The sequence below is a fragment of the Orbicella faveolata genome, unplaced genomic scaffold (genome assembly GCF_042242905.1).
Source record: "Orbicella faveolata isolate gen_17 unplaced genomic scaffold, um_ofav_v1 contig_27, whole genome shotgun sequence".
Lineage (NCBI taxonomy): Eukaryota > Metazoa > Cnidaria > Anthozoa > Scleractinia > Merulinidae > Orbicella > Orbicella faveolata.
The window spans coordinates 3,877,501-3,895,953 of NW_028301555.1; the positions used below are offsets into that span (position 1 = coordinate 3,877,501).

General features: G+C 38.4%; 2 protein-coding genes and 2 pseudogenes across 2 annotated transcripts in view; 1 reads left to right on the top strand and 3 right to left on the bottom strand.

Moving 5' to 3' along the window:
* The window catches only part of LOC149107200 (melanocortin receptor 4-like), a 2,187-nt gene extending 30 nt beyond the window's left edge, over nucleotides 1–2,157 (bottom strand). The window contains exon 1 of the mRNA XM_089297200.1: nucleotides 1–2,157. This exon is cut by the window's left edge and continues 30 nt beyond it. Within this exon, the coding sequence (XP_089153326.1) occupies nucleotides 970–1,878 (909 nt within the window). The 5' untranslated portion in view covers nucleotides 1,879–2,157 and the 3' untranslated portion in view covers nucleotides 1–969.
* Nucleotides 2,158–3,838: 1,681 nt separating this feature from the next.
* On the bottom strand, nucleotides 3,839–5,345 carry LOC149107201 (histamine H2 receptor-like; annotated as a pseudogene).
* A 2,371-nt stretch (nucleotides 5,346–7,716) lies between these two features.
* Nucleotides 7,717–9,363, bottom strand: LOC149107202 (histamine H2 receptor-like; annotated as a pseudogene).
* Nucleotides 9,364–14,446: 5,083 nt separating this feature from the next.
* Nucleotides 14,447–16,758, top strand: LOC110066237 (histidine N-acetyltransferase-like). The gene has a single exon (XM_020773446.2). It carries the CDS (start codon nucleotides 14,663–14,665, stop codon nucleotides 15,617–15,619), a length of 957 nt encoding a protein of 318 aa, XP_020629105.2. The 5' UTR covers nucleotides 14,447–14,662; the 3' UTR covers nucleotides 15,620–16,758.
* The last annotated feature ends 1,695 nt before the right edge of the window (nucleotides 16,759–18,453 follow it).

Here is an 18,453-nt window from a genome sequence, read left to right on the forward strand (position 1 = left end):
TTTTCTATTGGATCGCGGGCTCATGTTAGGTTAACTTGTTGTAAGCGGGGCCAGGTTGTTCGGAAGCCGGTTAACGCTAACCCAGGATTAAAAGTTAACCGAATTATAACTTTTTTTCCTATACATTTGTTTTTTGCTGTTTTGTTTTGTGTAAATGGTGATTATTAAAATTCAAAACAGAAGGCCAAACAGTATACAGAAAACCTCACCGCAAAGTTACAAAACACAAATCAAAACTCTACCTTTTCCTGGGTTAGCTTAATTGGGCTCTGAACAACCCGGCCCAGGAGCTACCTCTTTAAGGCTGGCCTAAATCTATATATTATTAAGTTTGTGATGGTTGCTGTTAAAACAGCGCGCTGACAACTTTGTTAGCTAACTTGGGACACTGCCTGCGAAGGCTTAAGTCAAATTCTCGCAACCGGTGATATAAGAAATGTAAGAAAGCAAGTGAAGATTTACTTTTGAAAACTAGTAACTAAGCTTTACACACAGCTTAGTAAGAGACTTAATCTACTTCTCTTTCTTCTGATGGTTCAGGACTTTATCAGTCCTCTTTACAAAGCAAAAAAATGGATTAAATGGTCCAATTCGCCAGAGACCATTATTTTCATAACTTCCCGCTTAGAACGAGATTCGTTTAAAACGATATCTAAGAATATAATTTAAAATAGAGTAGCATTCCAGTTCTTTATCACTTATTAACGCTTGTAAGTTGTAAGTAGGTTTTGCATTTGCTTTTCATTTAAAATTCAACGACACGGACAATAAAAATGGAAAATGCAAATTACAAGTTATCTCGCTACAACTCGATCTACCATAACAAGGTCCTACAAATGACGTTTGTATCTTGTTTATCAGTTCCAATTCTCCATAGCAACATGAGCAACAAAACTAACAGACACCCGAGGAAAAAAAAACGAAAATTGCTGTCTTCTCATACTTCTTTTCGTTCATAAACAATTCTGTCTAGTTTTCTTCTGTTTGTTTACATAACATCTGCCTTGCTGTCTTTGAAACTGCCGTGCGAAGCTCGCGAAGACGCCAGCAATACAAAAGTGGATTGATCGACGAATTCATGAATACTGCTGTAATTGCAAATTCCCAATCTGTTTGCCAGTCTTTTATGGAGAGTCCATGAAGAGTCCATAAAACATACAATGGAAGATAACATATAATTAAAACTATGTAGAAGACGAAAGTGTTTATTGCACTTCTTTTCAATCGCGCAAGGTTCAAATTTCCAAAGTCAGATCTTTGCACTGCTCGTTGCTGTGCATGAATTTGTAACTGATGTCGACGAATAAGACAATAAATTCTGACATAAGAAGCCATAGAAATTAAAAGGCAAATGATAGTAACAGTGGCCATAACAAACTTATGTATACGTGAGCTCCAAAAGAAAAACCCTGAAAAAAGGAAGCTAATCAACCATATAATTGTCAAAGTATATTTTACGCGGGATTCAGTCACTAAAGTAGCATATCTCATGTGAAAGTGAAGAGCCAGAAATCGATCCACAGTGATGGCTGTTATTGTCATTAGAGAAACTACACATAAAGATGGACCCGTCAGCACTCCAACATGGCTCACAATACTGTCTTTCGTTAGTAGATACGCAATATAAATCGGTTGAGCAATGAGACCAACCAGAAAATCTGAAACAGCAAGACTGCAGAGCATAATCATGTGCGTTGAGCGAATGGAAGGCGTTCTTATTATGGTGGCCAATACCAAAGCGTTGCCCAGAATGGATATGAGCATCAGTGGAGCGTTAAGAACACAGTTTATGATGATAATAGTTTCAGGAGTAGAGTTGTGTTCATTTTCTGAATGATGGTCTGCTGATCCATTGTTGTGTTTGTCGGTATTGTACATTATCAACTTTAACTAACTGGGAACCCAGCGTTGTCAAACTGTTTGTTTGTTAACACATTCTCGTGATATTTTTCGTGAAAGGTGTTCATCAACAATTCATTTTTCCGAAAAGGCGACACCTGTTTATGACGTCAATGGCGGGTAACTAGAATTCGATCCTAAATTAATACTTGTCCAGCATTTAATTGACATCTAGTCTCTTCCTCAGCCTGCCAAGAGGGACTATTCCTAAAATTATCGTAATATAATATAGCCACAACCGCCTTCACCTAAGCAACAAGGAATCCAATGGAGAGAGAGAGAGAGCTGAAAAGTCAAACTAAAGCCACTGTAAACATTTTGAAATGTTGCTCTCCTGTTTTAAGAGGCAATTTCAGCCTTGTAATTGATTTAGGAAAACGCTTGATAAAAAGAGGTACAATTAGCTTTATCAGTGAATAGCAAGAAAAAATAGCAGTAAACGTATTGGAAAATTGTCCTTATTGTTTACCTCTCGGGAAATACAAACAAAAAAATTATACGTCTGGACAGAAATGAGATTTCGTAGCCGTCAGTTCTGGAAAATTATAGAGAAAACTGTTCGTAGAAGAAGATTCCACGAGGGTTTAGGTTCGCAGGGAGCCTATTTTCTCAATAAATGGTTAACATTAACATCAGTGGCATTAACATGAACATGAACATCAGCATCAACATCAACATCAACATCAACATCAACATCAACATCAACATCAACATCAACATCAACATCAACATCAAACATCAACATCAACATCAGCATCAACATCAACATCAACATCAACATCAAACATCAACATCAGCATCAGCATCAACATCAACATCAACATCAACATCAGCATCAACATCAACATCAAACATCAACATCCACATCCACATCAGCATCAACATCAACATCAACATCAACATCAACATCAACATCAACATCAACATCAACATCAACATCAGCATCAACATCAACATCAACTAATTTCCTTCACATAAGGAACGTAACTTTCATGATCAAAACCTGAAGTTTAACATTGACTTGTGCGGTTTGTTAGTAAACTTGCGTTAGAGAGATTGAGAAGGACTGTTTTTCGTGCATAAACTGTAAGTAAATCATGTGCATTTTACTAACTCCCAATTTCCGTTGTGGTTTAACTTTCTGGACATCATTGTTCACATAGGATTTACTCGTTAAAAGCATCCTTGTTAAATTGCTGCGGTTTTCAGCTGTATATTTAAGTAGTATTCCAGTCTTAAGAGGCCAAGAATAATCGGCCGTAGTTAAAGTTAGTACTTACCGGGAACTTCAAAATGTGATACACTAGCTTACTTACTGTCATACAGATGTAAATTCTGGTCGATCAATAATCATAGATTTATTTAGTTGAAACACGAAGAAATCAGCAGTGAATCTGTTCACAAGAAGAGCTTCTTATTGGCGCGAAGCAACACGAGCAAGTGAAACCGTTCGAGTTAATCCAGAAAACAGGAATTACATTACAATCAATGCCACTCAGTTGTGATACAGCCCAACAATTACTCAATTGGGTACTGGCCAATTCAAGGCTGTGGGTATTCCTTCAATAGATCAGCATCCCGTTCAGAAGGGTCAAGGGGAGGGAAAGGGGGGGTGGGGCTAGGGAGGGCGTATATGCACCGCGCTTGGGGAAGCTTAACACACCTTAAGTCTACGTTATGTGTTTAGAGCGCGAAATAATTCTTATGCACGTCACCAGTCCACTCTCCGACTTCGCTGTCATTACGTTCCACATTAAACAGACAACACTGACAATCAGTCATACTCTTTCTACTGCATTCACCCCCTTCGTCCCTAGAATCGCAATTTCGCAAGAAGCAATCCCATCTGCAACGCCCGGGTCCCCCCCCCCCCCCCCCCGCCCGGCATATTTCTCGTCCCACTGTCCCCATCACAGTTGCCATAACATATTGACACTACATACAGTTTATTTAAACACGTTAGAAACATCAGATATGTTACAAGATTGAGATGAAACATAATGAAAACACTGATTTAATGTTTGCCGTGTGGGAGCACAAGAAGGACATTAGGCGATTGATCACATTTTTACAGCTAAGAAAAGATCTAGGGGTTCTGACGTTAGACGGAAAGCTATTCCACAAATTAAATGTCCCCACTACACTGTAGTAGAAACTACGTTTTAAAGTCTGAGCAGTGTCAGTTCAATGTCTCATTTCCTTGTAGCACTTCATCTAAGGGCTAACCCTGTTTTCTCTTTGTTCAACAGTAGCTACAACTCCAATTTGTTTTGGTCCAAAAATATTCCTTTCAAGCTGCTCGGCTTGTGCAATCGTTTTCTTCGACAACAACTGAATAAAAGCTACGCGGAAATCTCTTATTCTAACAGCGTAAATCAGCGGATTAAACAGCGAATTCAGTAAGGGAAATAAAGTAACAAGATGTAACGTAACAAAGCCTACATTTATGGGGATAGCATCCTTCAGGAATATCATAATGAAAAAAAAAATAGTTGTCGGGCAATAGCACAGGAATATTGTGAGCAGGACGATAATTGTGCAGTAAAAAGCTTTCTTATTCTTGAGTAACTTCTTCTTCACTTCTAAGGAAACTTGATTAGCAATAATTTGTTTTTCATTGCGGCGAACCTCCTTGTATACTGAAGCATTACAATAAACTATCGACGGAAAAAGGAGAACAGGCATAACAAGAACCACCAATTTTGCGACAAATTGTATGTTTGTTGGCCAGAAGTCTTCTAACGGAAGGAAGATCGCGGCTGCCCACGCCAGACCAGAAGCTATGATAATACGAACTTCAGTAACAAGGTTCCCGTATGCAAAAGAGTGTTTTATCGCGAGATAACGCTCTCCGCTCAGTAAAACAAAATGATTAAGCGATGCTATAACACACCTTATGCTAATAGCCATTATTGTCTTGGCTAGCCCACCGCAGATTATGGCAGTCTCACCGTTGAGCATTAAGCTACTGTAAACGATTTGCAGAGGTTGAACAACAAGTCCCACAACAAGGTCAGTTGTGGCTAAACAGGCGAGTGATAAATTAGATTTGCTACGAAGCTGACGTTTTGTTTTCACTGCTACCATCACCAAGATGTTCAGCAATATGACGAAAGGACAGGTTACAGCGTCAACGGCGACTTTAGTGATGAATACAAAGCGAACGTCCAGAAAAGTTCTCTTTGGGCCTGTATCACAACTCAGTGATATGGCGTTGCTTGTAGTGTAATTCATGTTTTCTGGATTAACTCAAACGTTTTCGTTTACTCGTGTGCTCCGCGCCAATATATATGAAGCCGTTCATGTGGGCAGTTTGACTTCTGACTTAGTTCTGTTTCAGCTAAATAAATCTATGATTATTTTATGGAGTGGAATTTACACCTGTTTGATAGTAAGTAAGCTATTGTATCACATTTTGAAGTTGCCGGTAAGTACTAACTTTAACTTCGGCCGATTATTCTTGGTCTCTTAAAACCGGAATACTACTTGAATGTAGAGCTGAAAGCCGCAGCAATTCAACGAAGATGCTTTTAGCGTGTAAATCCTATGTTTAACAATGATATCCAGAAAGTTAACCCACAACGGAAATTGGAAGTTGACAAATTTACATGACTTGCTTACAGTTTATGCACGAAAGACATTTCTTCTCAATCTCTCAGACGAGAGTTTATGAATTAACCACAAGTAAATGCTAAAGCCATCGCCTTTTGATCATAAGAGTTAATTTAGGCGCTCTAACTTCCTTTCTTTGCTGAAAATCACACAGCAATAGCTGACCGGCCTTATGTTTCTCGTTAATGCATTTGTGAGTTTTTTATTGCCTAATATTATCATTTGTATAAAACCAAATAAGTTATTGTTTCATATTTGTAAAATACCAATTTTATCTTCTGTGTTCATTCGCCATAACCGGAATTCTGTATATTCCTCTTGAATATAGAACTGAAACTGAATGCATCCGTGGAAGAGATCCTTTACACGAGAGAACTGTGTGAAAACATGCAACTCGTCCAAAAAGTTAAATGTACAGCGGCTATTTGGAACTGAGATAGCGCAACAAAGACTTGTCTCTGAAAAAGAATCAGTTTCCTTTTATATTTTGTCCTGTTTTAACGAGGGTTAAACAGCAACGGCAGAGGGGCTTCCCAGTGGGAAACTCTGGCTGGGGATTTTCAGGTGGGGGGGGGGGGGGGGTTTCGAAAAAGATTCTAGATATTGTCAGGGATCTGTAATGCAATATACAGAAGATGAAGAGTAACTTTTTACCGCGTGTTTTTTAGGTAGAAACCTGTGCGTTAATTTTAAAAAGTCTGTCTAACTCTATTTAATTGTCTTTTCTCAGTTTAGGTAATTGGTAAGCTTCAAAAAATGATGAAAGGACAGGTGATTCAACTAAATGCAATTTATGATTATTTTATCGACTGGAATTTACATCTGTATGACAGTAAGTAAGCTATTGTATCACGTTTTGAAATTGCCGGTAAGTGGTAACTTTAACTTCGGTCGATTATTCCTGGCCTCTATAAATCTGAATAGTACTTGAATGTAGAGCTGAAAGCCGCAGCAGTTCAACAGAGATGCTTTTAAGGAGTAAATCCTATCTTTACAATTCTGTCCAGAAAGTTATACCACAACGGAAATTGGGAGTTGGTAAAATGCACATGACTTGCTTACAGTTTATGCACGAAAAACATTTTTTTCTCATTCTTTCGGACGAGAGTTTATGAACTAACCACAAGTAAATGCTAAAGCCTTTTTTATTTATCTTAAAAAGTTAATTTAGGCTCTTTAACTTCCTTTCTTTGCTGAAAATCGCACAGCAAAAGATGACCAGCCTTATGTTTCTCGTTAATGGGTTTGTGAGTTTTTTACTGCCTACTATCATCATTTTTATAACAACTAATAGGTTATTGTTTCACATTTGTAAAATACGAATTTTAATTAACTTCTGCGTTCGGTCCCCATAACCGGAATTCTGTATTCCTCATGAATATTGAGTTGAAACTGAATTCATTCGGAGAAGAGATACTTTTCAGGAGAAAAACTTTGTGAAAACAATTTGTCCAAAAAGTTAAATGTACAGCGGACATTTAGAACTGGGGTGGCACAACACAGAGTTATCTAAAGAGAATCAGTTTTCTAAGTTTTGTCATGTTTTAACGAGGGTTAAACATCGACCTGACGGGGGCTTTCGGGTGGGGGCTTCCGGGTGGGAATCTCCGGGTGGGTATTTCGGGGAGATGGACTTCCGGATGGGGAGCTTATTGACAGATGGCAATAAAGATTCTAGGTGTTAGATCGTCTTGTGATCTTGTCAGGGAGCTGTAATGCAATATATAGAAGATGAAGTGTAACTTTTTTGAGGCAGTAGGATGCGCGTTAACCTTAAAAAGTCTGCCTGGCGCCATTTAATTGTCTTGTCTCAATTTAGATAATTGCTAAGCTTGAAAAAATCACGACAGGATTCTGAAGATGATTACAGGCTCAGGAGAAAACCTTCCTAACTGTAGAGTGCCTTAATTATTTTTACCAGTTACCGTACGTAACTTTAGATGACTATTAACTGAAAAAATAGATATATTAATATTACCTCGGTCTCGCTAGTTTGGAGATCAGCGTAGGGGTGGGGGCTGTGCTTTCGGTGAGGGGGGGGGGGGGAGGGGGCATAATTGAACGATTAATGATTGTGTTTCTAACAGGTGAGATGTTTTTCAAGCTATCATTACCAGTAACTCCGGGGATATGTTCCGTATTTTTTCCTTCGTTTTTTCACATGACCGGCAATTAATCTTTGCAAAAAAACGCTTTTACTCAAGATTTTCGAAGAACTTACGACTTTATTAACACTATAAGCTATGATTTGCCGTGGAGTCGACTTTACTGAGCTGTTTCTTCATATTTCTCTTCCAACTGTGTCTTCGTCGGAGTCGCCGCATTATCAGTTCAATGTTTTATTTCCTTGTAGCACATCAACTTCCGCGGTGCTAAACCTGTTTCCTCTTTGTTCAGCAGTAGCTACAACTCCACTTTGTTTTGATCCAAAAATATTCCTTTCAAGCTGCTCGGCTTGTGCAGTGGTTTTCCGCGAGAACAACTGAATGAAAGCTACGCGGAAATCTCTTATTCTAACAGCGTAAATCACTGGATTAAACAGCGAATTCAGTACGGGAAATAAAATAACAAGATGTAACATGATATGTTTTACATCATTCGGTATCCCGTCTAAAACGGTCATAATGATAAAAGAGATAATTGCTGGGAAATAGCACAGGAAGATTGTGAGCAGTACAGTTATCATACAGTAAAAAGCTTTCTTGTTCTTGAGTAACTTCTTCTTCACCTCTAAGGAAACTTGATTAGCAATTATTTGTTTTTCGTTGCGGCGGACCTCCTTGCATACGGAAACATTAAAATAAAAGGCTAACGAAACAAAAATTAACGGTATAACACGAACTACTAATTTTGCGACAAGTTGTATGTTTGTTGGCCAGAAGTCTTCTAACGGAAGGATGATCGCGGCAGCCCACGCCAAACCAGAAGCTATGATGATACGAACTTCAGTAACAAGGTTCTCGTATGCAAAAGAGTGTTTTATCGCGAGATAACGTTCTCCGCTCAGTAAAACAAAATGATTAAGCGATGCTATAACACACCTTATGGTAATAGCCACTGTTGTCTTGGCTAGTCCGCTGCAGATTATGGCAGTCTCACCTTTGAGCATTAAGCTACTGTAAACGATTTGCAGAGGTTGAACAACAAGTCCCACAACAAGGTCAGTTGTGGCTAAACAGGCGAGTGATAAATTAGATTTACTACGAAGTTGACGTTTTGTTTTCACTGCTACCATCACCAAGATGTTCAGCAATATGACGAAAGGACAGGTTACAGCGTCAACGGCGACTCTTATGATGAATACAAAGCGAATGTCCAGAAAAGTTCTCGTGAGAATTGGAAAAGAAAAAAATAGGCCTTTATCACAACTGAGTGATGTGGCGTTGCTTGTAGTGTAATTCATGTTTTCTGGATTAACTCAAACGTGTTCGTTTACTCGTGTGCTCCGCGCCAATAAGAAGCTCTTCGTTTTGGCAGTTTGACTTCTGACTTGGTTGTGTTTAAACTAAATAAATCTATGATTATTTTATCGACTGGAATTTACATCTGTATGATAATAAGTAAACTATTGTATCACATTTTGAAGTTGCCGGTAAGTACTAACTTTAACTTCGGCCTCTTAAAACCGGAATACGACTTGAATGTAGAACTGAAAGCCGCAGCAGTTCAACAAAGATGCTTTCAAACGAGTAAATCTTATGTTTACAATTCTGTCCAGAAACGGAAAATGGGAGTTGGTGAAATGCACATGACTTACTTGCACGAGAAACATTTCTTCTCATTCTGTCAGACGAGAGTTTATGAACTAACCACAAGTAAATACTAAAGCCTTCATTTTCTGATCATAAAAGTTAATGTGGCGCTTTAAAAGCTGTCTCGTTAATGCGTTTGTGAGTCTTTTATTGCCTAATATTATCATTTGTGAAAAACCAAATAAGTTATTGTTTCATATTTGTAAAATACCAATTTTAACTTTTGTGTTCAGTCGCCATAACCGGAATTCTGTATACTCCCCTTGAATATAGATCTGAAACTGAATGGATCCGTGGAAGAGATTCTTTGCATGAGAGAAACTATGTGAATACAATTCGTCCAAAAAGTTGAATGTACAGCGGAAATTTGGAACTCAGATAGCGCAACAAAGACTTGTCTCTGAAAAAGAATCAATGTCCATTTACATTTTGTCCTGTTTTAACAAAGGCTAAACAGCGACCGGAGGGGGTCTTCCGATGGGAAACTCTGGCTGGGGATTTTCGGGTGCGGAACTTTCGGAAAAGATTCTAGATATAGTCAGGGATCTGTAATGCGATATATAGAAGATGAAGGTAACTTTTTGCCGCGTGTTTTTAAGGTAGAAGCCTGTGCGCAAAAATTTATAAACTCTGCCTGGCTCTATTTAATTGTCGTGTCTCAGTTTAGATAATTGGTAAGCTTGAGAAAATGACGAAAGGACAGGTGATTCGACTAAATAAATCTGTATGATTATTTTATCGACTGGAATTTACATCTGTATGACAGTAAGTAAGCTACTGTAACACATTTTGAAGTTGCCGATAAGTATTAACTTTAACTTCGGCCGATTATTCCTGGCCTCTGTAAATCTGAATAGTACTTGAATGTAGAGCTGAAAGCCGCAACAATTCAACTGAGATGCTTTTAAGGAGTAAATTCTATGTTTACAATTCTGTCCAGAAAGTTATACCACAACGAAAATTGGGAGTTGGTAAAATGCACCTGACCTGCTTACAGTTTATGCACGAAAAACAATTTTTCTCATTCTTACAGACGAGGATAAACTGACCACAAGTAAATGCTAAAGCCTTCACTTTTTGATCTTAAAAGTTAATTTAGGCGCTCTAACTTCCTCTCTTTGCTGAAAATCACACAGCAATAGCTGACCGGCCTTACGTTTCTCGTTAATGCGTTTGTGAGTTTTTTTATTGCCTAATATTATCATTTGTATAAAACCAAATAAGTTATTGTTTCGCCATAACCGGAATTCTGTATATTCCTCCTGAATATGGAGCTGAAACTGAATACATCCGTGGAAGAGGTTCTTTACACGAGATAGCTGTGTGAAAACAATTCGTCCAAAAAGTGAAATGTACAGCGGCTATTTGGAACTGAGATAGCGCGACAAAGACTTGTCTTTGAAAAAGAATCAGTTTCCTTTTACATTTTGTCCTGTTTTAACGAGGGTTAAACAGCGGCCGAAGGGGGGCTTCCCGGTGGGGAACTTTGGCTGGGGATTTCCGGATGGAGGGCTTCCGGAAAAAATTCTAGCTATTGTCAAGGATCTGTAATGCAATATATAGAAGATGAATTGGAACTTTTTACCGCGTGTTTTTAAGGTAGAAGCCTGCGCGTTAATTTTAAAAAGTCTGCCTGGCTCTATTTAATTGTCGTGTGTTGATCAGTTTAGATCATTGGAAAGCTTGACAAAATGACGAAAGGACAGGTAATTCTACTAAATGCAATTTATGATTATTTTATGGACTGGAATTTACATCTGTATGCCAGTAAGAAAGCTATTGTATCACATTTTGAAGTTACCGGTAAGTGGTAATTTTAACTTCGGCCGATTATTCTTGGCCTCTTAAAACCGGAATACTACTTAAATATACAGTTGAAAGCCGCAGCAATTCAACAAAGATGCAATTTAACAAAGACGAGTAAATCCTGTCTTAACAATGATGTCCAGAAAGTTAAACCACAACGGAAATTGGAAGTTAGTAAAATTGCATATGACTCACTTACAGTTTATGCACGGAAAACATTTCTTCTCAATCCCTCTAACGAGAGTTTATTAACTAACTGCACAAGTCAATGTTAAACTTTAGTTTTTGATCATGAAAGTTACGTTCCTTATTTCAAGGAAATTAGGCGGTAAACCAGGTTAACAGTTGACCAGTTGTCTTCACGTTAATGAGTTTGTGATTATTTTATCGACTAAAATTAACGTTTGGCTACAAGCAAACAAGCGCTTGTATCATGTTTTGTAAAAAAAAAACAAGAGTCAATTTGTTCTCCTGTGTTATGTCATTCATAAACGGAATTGAGTATGTGGGACATGGATACAACGCGGAAACCGCCAAACACATTCAGCAAACCGGTGCTCTTAATGAGTACTCTTTTTTTTCATACATTTCAAAAAAATATCGAAGCTGAGATTTTCGAAATTTTAAGAATATTTTAAGAAGATATACCGAGGGCTAAGATTTTGAAAGGAATGTAACTTTCTGTGTTGAAAATTTATAATTACAATACATGCAATTATCTGTATTTAACTCAATGGTATAAAATTCTTCCTTTTGCCAAACGGAGGCAAAATTCACCAAAAAGCACAGCAAACGCAATACTAGCCGTTTTTTAATACTAGTACTAGTAATATTTCTGCAAAATGTTGTTTGTCACATGAGGCCTTTTAAATCTAAGAATATTCGTAACAATATTTTCAGCCTTAATTAAAAACGGCAGAAAACATAAATATTAAGTCTGGACCAGAAAAACAATATTCTTATTGTCTAGATAGCAGCAGACATGTAAAGATTTTAAGGAAAACGACCACTTTTTCAAGTTTAAAAAACATGTTTCGACAGAACTTCTGTCATCTTCAGTTGAATGAATGATTACAAAGCAAGTTGAATAATAAGTAGGCAAAAATGCTAATTAAGACAAATAGTAACGACAGAACGTGAAAAGGTGTAAATTAAAAGGATAATTTTAGATTTACATGGTGTAATTGCTGATTGAGGCAAGGTAGTTCTTTTTGAATATGGATAGCCTCCTTTATCTTGAGTTGAAAGCTGGTAGTGGCGTGATCTAAAATATGAAAGCAGTCTATTGAACACAATGAGCGACAACGTTCAGAATTCTGAAGATGTTTGAAGATGTGAGAGGCCCTATCAACGGCTAAGTGCTCACGTACGCGTGTGGAAAAATGTCGGGAGGTTTCGCCGACATAACAGGCATTACAGCCCGCACATGTAAACTTATAAACTACACGTGAACGAAGCCCGCCGGGGATAGGGTCTTTCACACCAAAAAGGTTACCTATCTTAAAGGAAGAAAAAACTAATTTGATGTCTAAATCATTACAATAGCGCTTGATTAAGTGCCGAATCTTCTTCTGAGTGATGACAGAAAAATGGCCTATGTACGGCAGCTTAAAGTAAAACGTGGGCGAGGTGGTAAGGGGGTAGCCCCTGGGACAATGATTGCTATGGACCCCAGTGATGTAACGGTTAACCACTTTTTCAATTAAATGGGCAGGGAAAAGGTTCTTTTTGAGAATTTCAGTAAGCTTGGTTATATCCTCGTGTAACCCCAACCAAGTGTTGTTGATCTTGTAGGCCCTGTCAACAAGAGTCCTAATGAGACCTACTTTGTATGAGTACGAGGTGAAGCTAAAATAATTAGTTAATAACCCAGTAAAGGTTTTCTTACGGTAAACCCTAGTTAGGAAGGAATTAGTGTCACTATTATCAATAAGAACATCTAGAAAGGGTAATTTGCGATTAAGTTCTTTTTCCATAGTAAACCTTATGTTGGGGTGCCTAGAGTTAATGTAGTCAAAAAATATAACAGCATCGTGCTCCGAGTGAAATAAACAAAAAGTGTCGTCAACATGTCGTCAACATTAAAGGAAAAGAGTGTAAATAGTTAAAAGCAATTTGTCCAAAATGCTGAGAAATAACGGAAATTTTGAGAACATAGATGCAAATTGAAACTCTTACAACAAAGAATTACCTAAAAACCTAATTTTTCTGTTCATATGTTATCAGCATGACCAGGAGCTTAATATATAGATTTAGCCAAGCCAAAAAGCGAAGCTCCTGATTACAATAACTAACCATAAAAGAAAAGAGGATTTTTTCCCCTGGATCAGAAACTGAAAAATGATCAATTGTGGGTATGTGATTGTACCCAAGATTGAAGAAGTTACGTACGCAATATATCAATTAAGGACTTTCCAAGGTATGATTTTGCAAGGAATATGTCGGGAGAAAAGTCAACAACGCGCCAGGGTTTAATTTTCGCCGAAATTTTGCCTTTGCATGTTCTCTCTCACTCTTCCCTAGAGTAATAACCGGGCTTGAGCCCGCGATGCAATCAAAACCCACTGCCTAGTCAGTGGTCAACATAAAAAAACACACGACCTCGATGAGCTCATGACCTGAGCCAGCGATATAATCACGTTATACTGGTCAGCGGATACCTTGCTTTGACAGCTGTCAATAAATCATAACATGGATGTCCAATGTCAATGATGTACCTTTAAGCAATGGACCACTCTTTCTGTGGGTTTACCGGCAGAATAAACCACGCGGGGACCCACGGGGGATGTTGGGAGAACACGAGAAAAGCTTGTAAATCACGAGCCATTAGGCGAGTGATTTACAAGCTTTTCGATTCTTTTCCCAACATCCCAAGTGGTTTATTGCGCCGGTAAACCCATAGAAAGAGTGGTCTATCGTTTTTATGAGATAACCATGGAAAAAGTCTGTCAATGAGAGGAAAATTTATTGTACTTTCGTGATCAAGTTGCTTTTTTTCTTCAAATTCATGAGATGACGGGATAAACCAATAACGCTAATAAAATCATTATTAGATAAAAATGTGATGTCCGTAAAGACAAACGCAGAATTTAAAAAGTTCGGCTGGGGTGGGGGAGAGGGGGGGCCAGCTGAAGAGGCACTAGGCGCTGTCGTTCCAAGGGAGGGGGTGAAAAGCGTAACGATAGCGGAAGGGATTAGTGGTAGATTCTCAGTTGTAAATAATTCGTAACCAATCTACAAGACGCTCGGTGTGTATCAATCTTGTTCTCAAATTGATTACGTAATCCTTAAGGCGGTGGCACACCGCTGACTGACAACAGGGATGATTGCATGCGCTCATGATCAAAGCACGAGATTGTTGGTGTTTCGCATCCCCATAGAGGAGGAACATGTACACGCCAGAGCTCATTTGCAGATCATTATTTAGAGATATTTATGTTTCGTAGCGACTGGCCTCTCCACCAATCATACGAGGCAAGGTTAAAATGAAAACTAAAAATGAAATAACATACATTGCCACAGGTTGACGTTCTAGTGGCTATAAATTGTTGTCTGAACTGTTGTGGCTTGTAAGTCACGCAAAAAACTACGACATGGAAGAGGTGAGGTTTCGTCTTGCTCGGCTGAGCGATTTCGACGAAGTCGTGAATTTGTCGAGGGGTATTTACAAGGGGCATGACTATCTACCACTTGAATTTCACAGATGGATGAAGACGGGGGATTTCGCTGTTATGGTTGCTGTTGTCGGTGAAAAACTAGTTGGTTTGAGAGCTGGTTTTATCGTGGACGATGGAAAGACCTGTATTCGACGCGCGGGGCGCGTCCTTCCAGAATACCGCGGTCGCGGCGTTAGCAAAAAGCTCTCGCAGGTGCTCGATGAATACGTCCGACACAATTTCCCGAGTGTTATTCGAGTGCGCTTCGTAACTAGGTACAACGACTTTAGCGAGAACTCATTAGCTAAGTTGAAGACAATTCGCCAGTTCGAAGCCTTGTCTTACGGTATTGGCCGCGAGGAAGCGCCTCGTGCAAAAGAAAAGAGCCAAGAAATTCCAGCTGTCGGGATTGCTAGATGCACCAAAGAATATATTTCGGATGTTATTTTTTCTAGCCCTGCAGGACAACAGCTATGTTCAGACGGTATTCTTCTCTACGACCGTCTTCCCTTCGAGCTGCGTAGTTCAAACTTTGAAAAGCTGTTGGAAGAATTTGAGAATCTCGAATTTTACACCGAGAAATGTTGCGCCAATTCTTTCCCAAAGTCATTCAGCTTTGGGTGTGTTACCCCTCGAGTTGATTACATTCACTGGACGACGTACATTTACGCGAGCGACGTATGTCTCTACCAAGCTCATCTTTTACATCAATTCAAGCGTGCTTGCGAAGCTATCAAAGGCCGTTTTATCTTCGTCTCGTCGGTTCAAAGCGAACGTTTGAGTTCTCATGGAAAAATGCTGATGGAAGACAAATTGCATCTTAAAAAATCAGACAATCTTCAAGAAATAAAGTTGTATATTTTTGAGTTGGATTTGCTACAACGGGACAGCTGATCTCATGATTTAAAGAAGAGCCATTCTACTAAGTTCGACCAAATTTGGTTTTCAGTAGCGTCCTTTAAAACAAAACATCGCACCCGCAGCTTTGCAGGGCGCCGCAATGAGGGAACAGACTAATGAAGAAAAGTACTTGAACAACGCAGACAGAAATTTAAATTTATGAACCAATCTTAGTTATAATACTAAGATCCTTTCAAATACGGCAGCTAATTTTGGTTTAATTTAGTGTAAGAAACGCGCTTACGTTTAAAATGTCGCGTACAGTACTGGAAAATTCCAATTTAGCGAACAACCAATTACTAAATAATTTTTTTCCTTAATTTCAGCAAATGAAGAACAACATATTTCCGCGCTAGACAAAATAGTTAAATCTGATATAATTGCTCGCTCAGTTCCATTTAAAGTGGAAAATATGTACGCCTATTTCGGTTTAAGGAGCACCATTCATTGAAGTTATTTTTCAAGCAGTTGATAGTTAATGTTTAATGAGCGGTTTGCAGTACTATTGAAAACTAAATAATGGTTTATCGTTTAGTTTAATCTTAAGTACCCTTACTTTGATTTAGTATTGAAACAAACGGTAAGTATATGGAAGTGTTCGGGAACGCAGCAATTCGATAGACGTTAGTAACAAGCACTTTTCAGCCAAGAAATTCCCAATTTTTTGCAATGCCAGACAAAAGTATTAAGCCATTTTAATATTTTTTTAATCAATTATTGGCCCTGTTCAAACCTAACTCCAAGAAATATAATAGATTATGTACGAATGGCAGAAAGCTCTCAGCAAGCCCTTCCAGGAATTTATACTTGAGGCCAACACAGCCCTGCCATATTTGCTCGCACTATAAAGGCGCTCTATGTATTTGCTATGATATATTAATATTTCAACAGTGATTTTGTCATTTGTCGGTAAAATACATGATTTATTTTGTTATTTATACTTTTTATATTTCACTGGCATTGTTTGGCGTTACTGTTTAGTTTTCCTATTGGAGGACAAAACAGTGTACCGTAATTTCCTTGATGATCTCATTCAATAGTTTTATCTCTCTATATTTCACTGAGTACTGTTCTTAACAACTCGTTAGTGGGTCAAGCCCACCAGTTTAATAAATTGAGTGGGCTTTAAGAAATTAAGTGATTTCCTTCGATAACAATAACTTGAGAATTTCACCAATAATCATCATAAACACTAAAATCCCAAGATATCTCCTCTTATCCCAGCCACTGTCGATCTTCGTATCACCTCAAGAATTATCGTCTGACAAAATGATCACATGTTGCCTTTGATTTGAAGGAACCTCTGCACATCGCAAATAATAAAGTAAAGCTCCTTCATATATTATTAAAGAAACAGGCCGTCTTAATATTTACATGTTGTGTGCGTTCTAACACTGTTTGTAATCAAGTACCGGAGAGTTATCTCCATGCGAAATCATAATCTCTACGGCCGTGATTATAACGTTGAAATGGACTGAAAGTAAACTTGACGAAAAATTTAAGGAAATGTAACACACTTTCTTTTCCATACATAGGAAAGTTACATCCAGTTCAAACTGACTGTTTCATCTTTCCTACCCCAAATTTCGCCATAAATATTTAAAGTTTTTTTTATTATTGTTATGGCTGCAAACCGCTATCTTGATTTATTTATAATCAGGTACATTAGATTCCGCGTGCGCTCTGATTGGCTAAGAGAGCTATATTTATCACAGTGTAAACCATGGAAAACCGTGCTTTGTTGTATCGCACTTAATCGGAAAGCAGTGTAAGGAGAGAATCATAAAACGTTTAGGCATAAATTTTAATAACACTCGGTAACAAGAGATATGTAGAAAACATGAGTCGGGGGAAATGTTAAATTCAATTTTCTCCTTTTGTCTTATGCTCAGACTCGAGGGTAGAATGCGAGCAGTCCATCTTTTGCTCGAAAATCCGTCGGAAGGACGCAATAGCTGGTTTTCACATGACGTCACCAAAATTCGAACTACAAAACTATTGATCTTCCTGAGGTTTTACTTTAATGATGTATAAGAGCAGTTGAAAACTAATATTCATACAAATTTTCGCTCCGAATGGGTTCTTGGTTTTGTGATACACTACGCTTGAATTTCTAAGCTTTTGCGTGACGCGGTATTTACATGACGGCCTAGAGAGCTGTCATGATGGTTAAAAAAGTGACTTATTTCGGGGAACTTGGCTATCTGAACACATCATGTCTTAGAAAAAGTATTATTTTAATGTTTTAGAGTTCCTCGAGGGATAAATTCACGCTTTTGTAGCAAAACTCAGTGACAGATGTTTCTGTTGGTTTCCGGCCGCCATGTTGGTGCCCATACGGTGGGCACCAGCATGGCGTCTCCATACAAACCTCTATAAATTTGGGTAAAAAATTTCTCCGCATATCTCGCATAAGAAAAATTGCTGTGACCAGAATTTTGGCGAGATTCTTCGCATATTTACTTTCTTTCATTTCCCAGATTCTGGACTTCATCTATTGAGCGGTTTTGATTTTTATTTTGATTTATTTTGAATTGCGTGACACTGAAAACCAGCAATAAAAGTGAAATTAATTGATGTACAAGCGTGTGTCAGGCTCGCAGTCACGCTTGCACACGGATTTTTGAGCAAAAGAGAGACTGCTTGCAGTCTAACTTAGGAGCAAACGACCTCAGAAGACAGCTGAAATTTAGGCTACTGAGTTCTCATATGATCAGTGTCACAGGCTGGGAGCGCGAAGGCTCCCTCGCGACCTCAGTCCAGCAAAGCACACGCGCGCAAGTCGCGCCGGCTACACGCAGGTTTAGCACCTAATTAATTATGCAAGC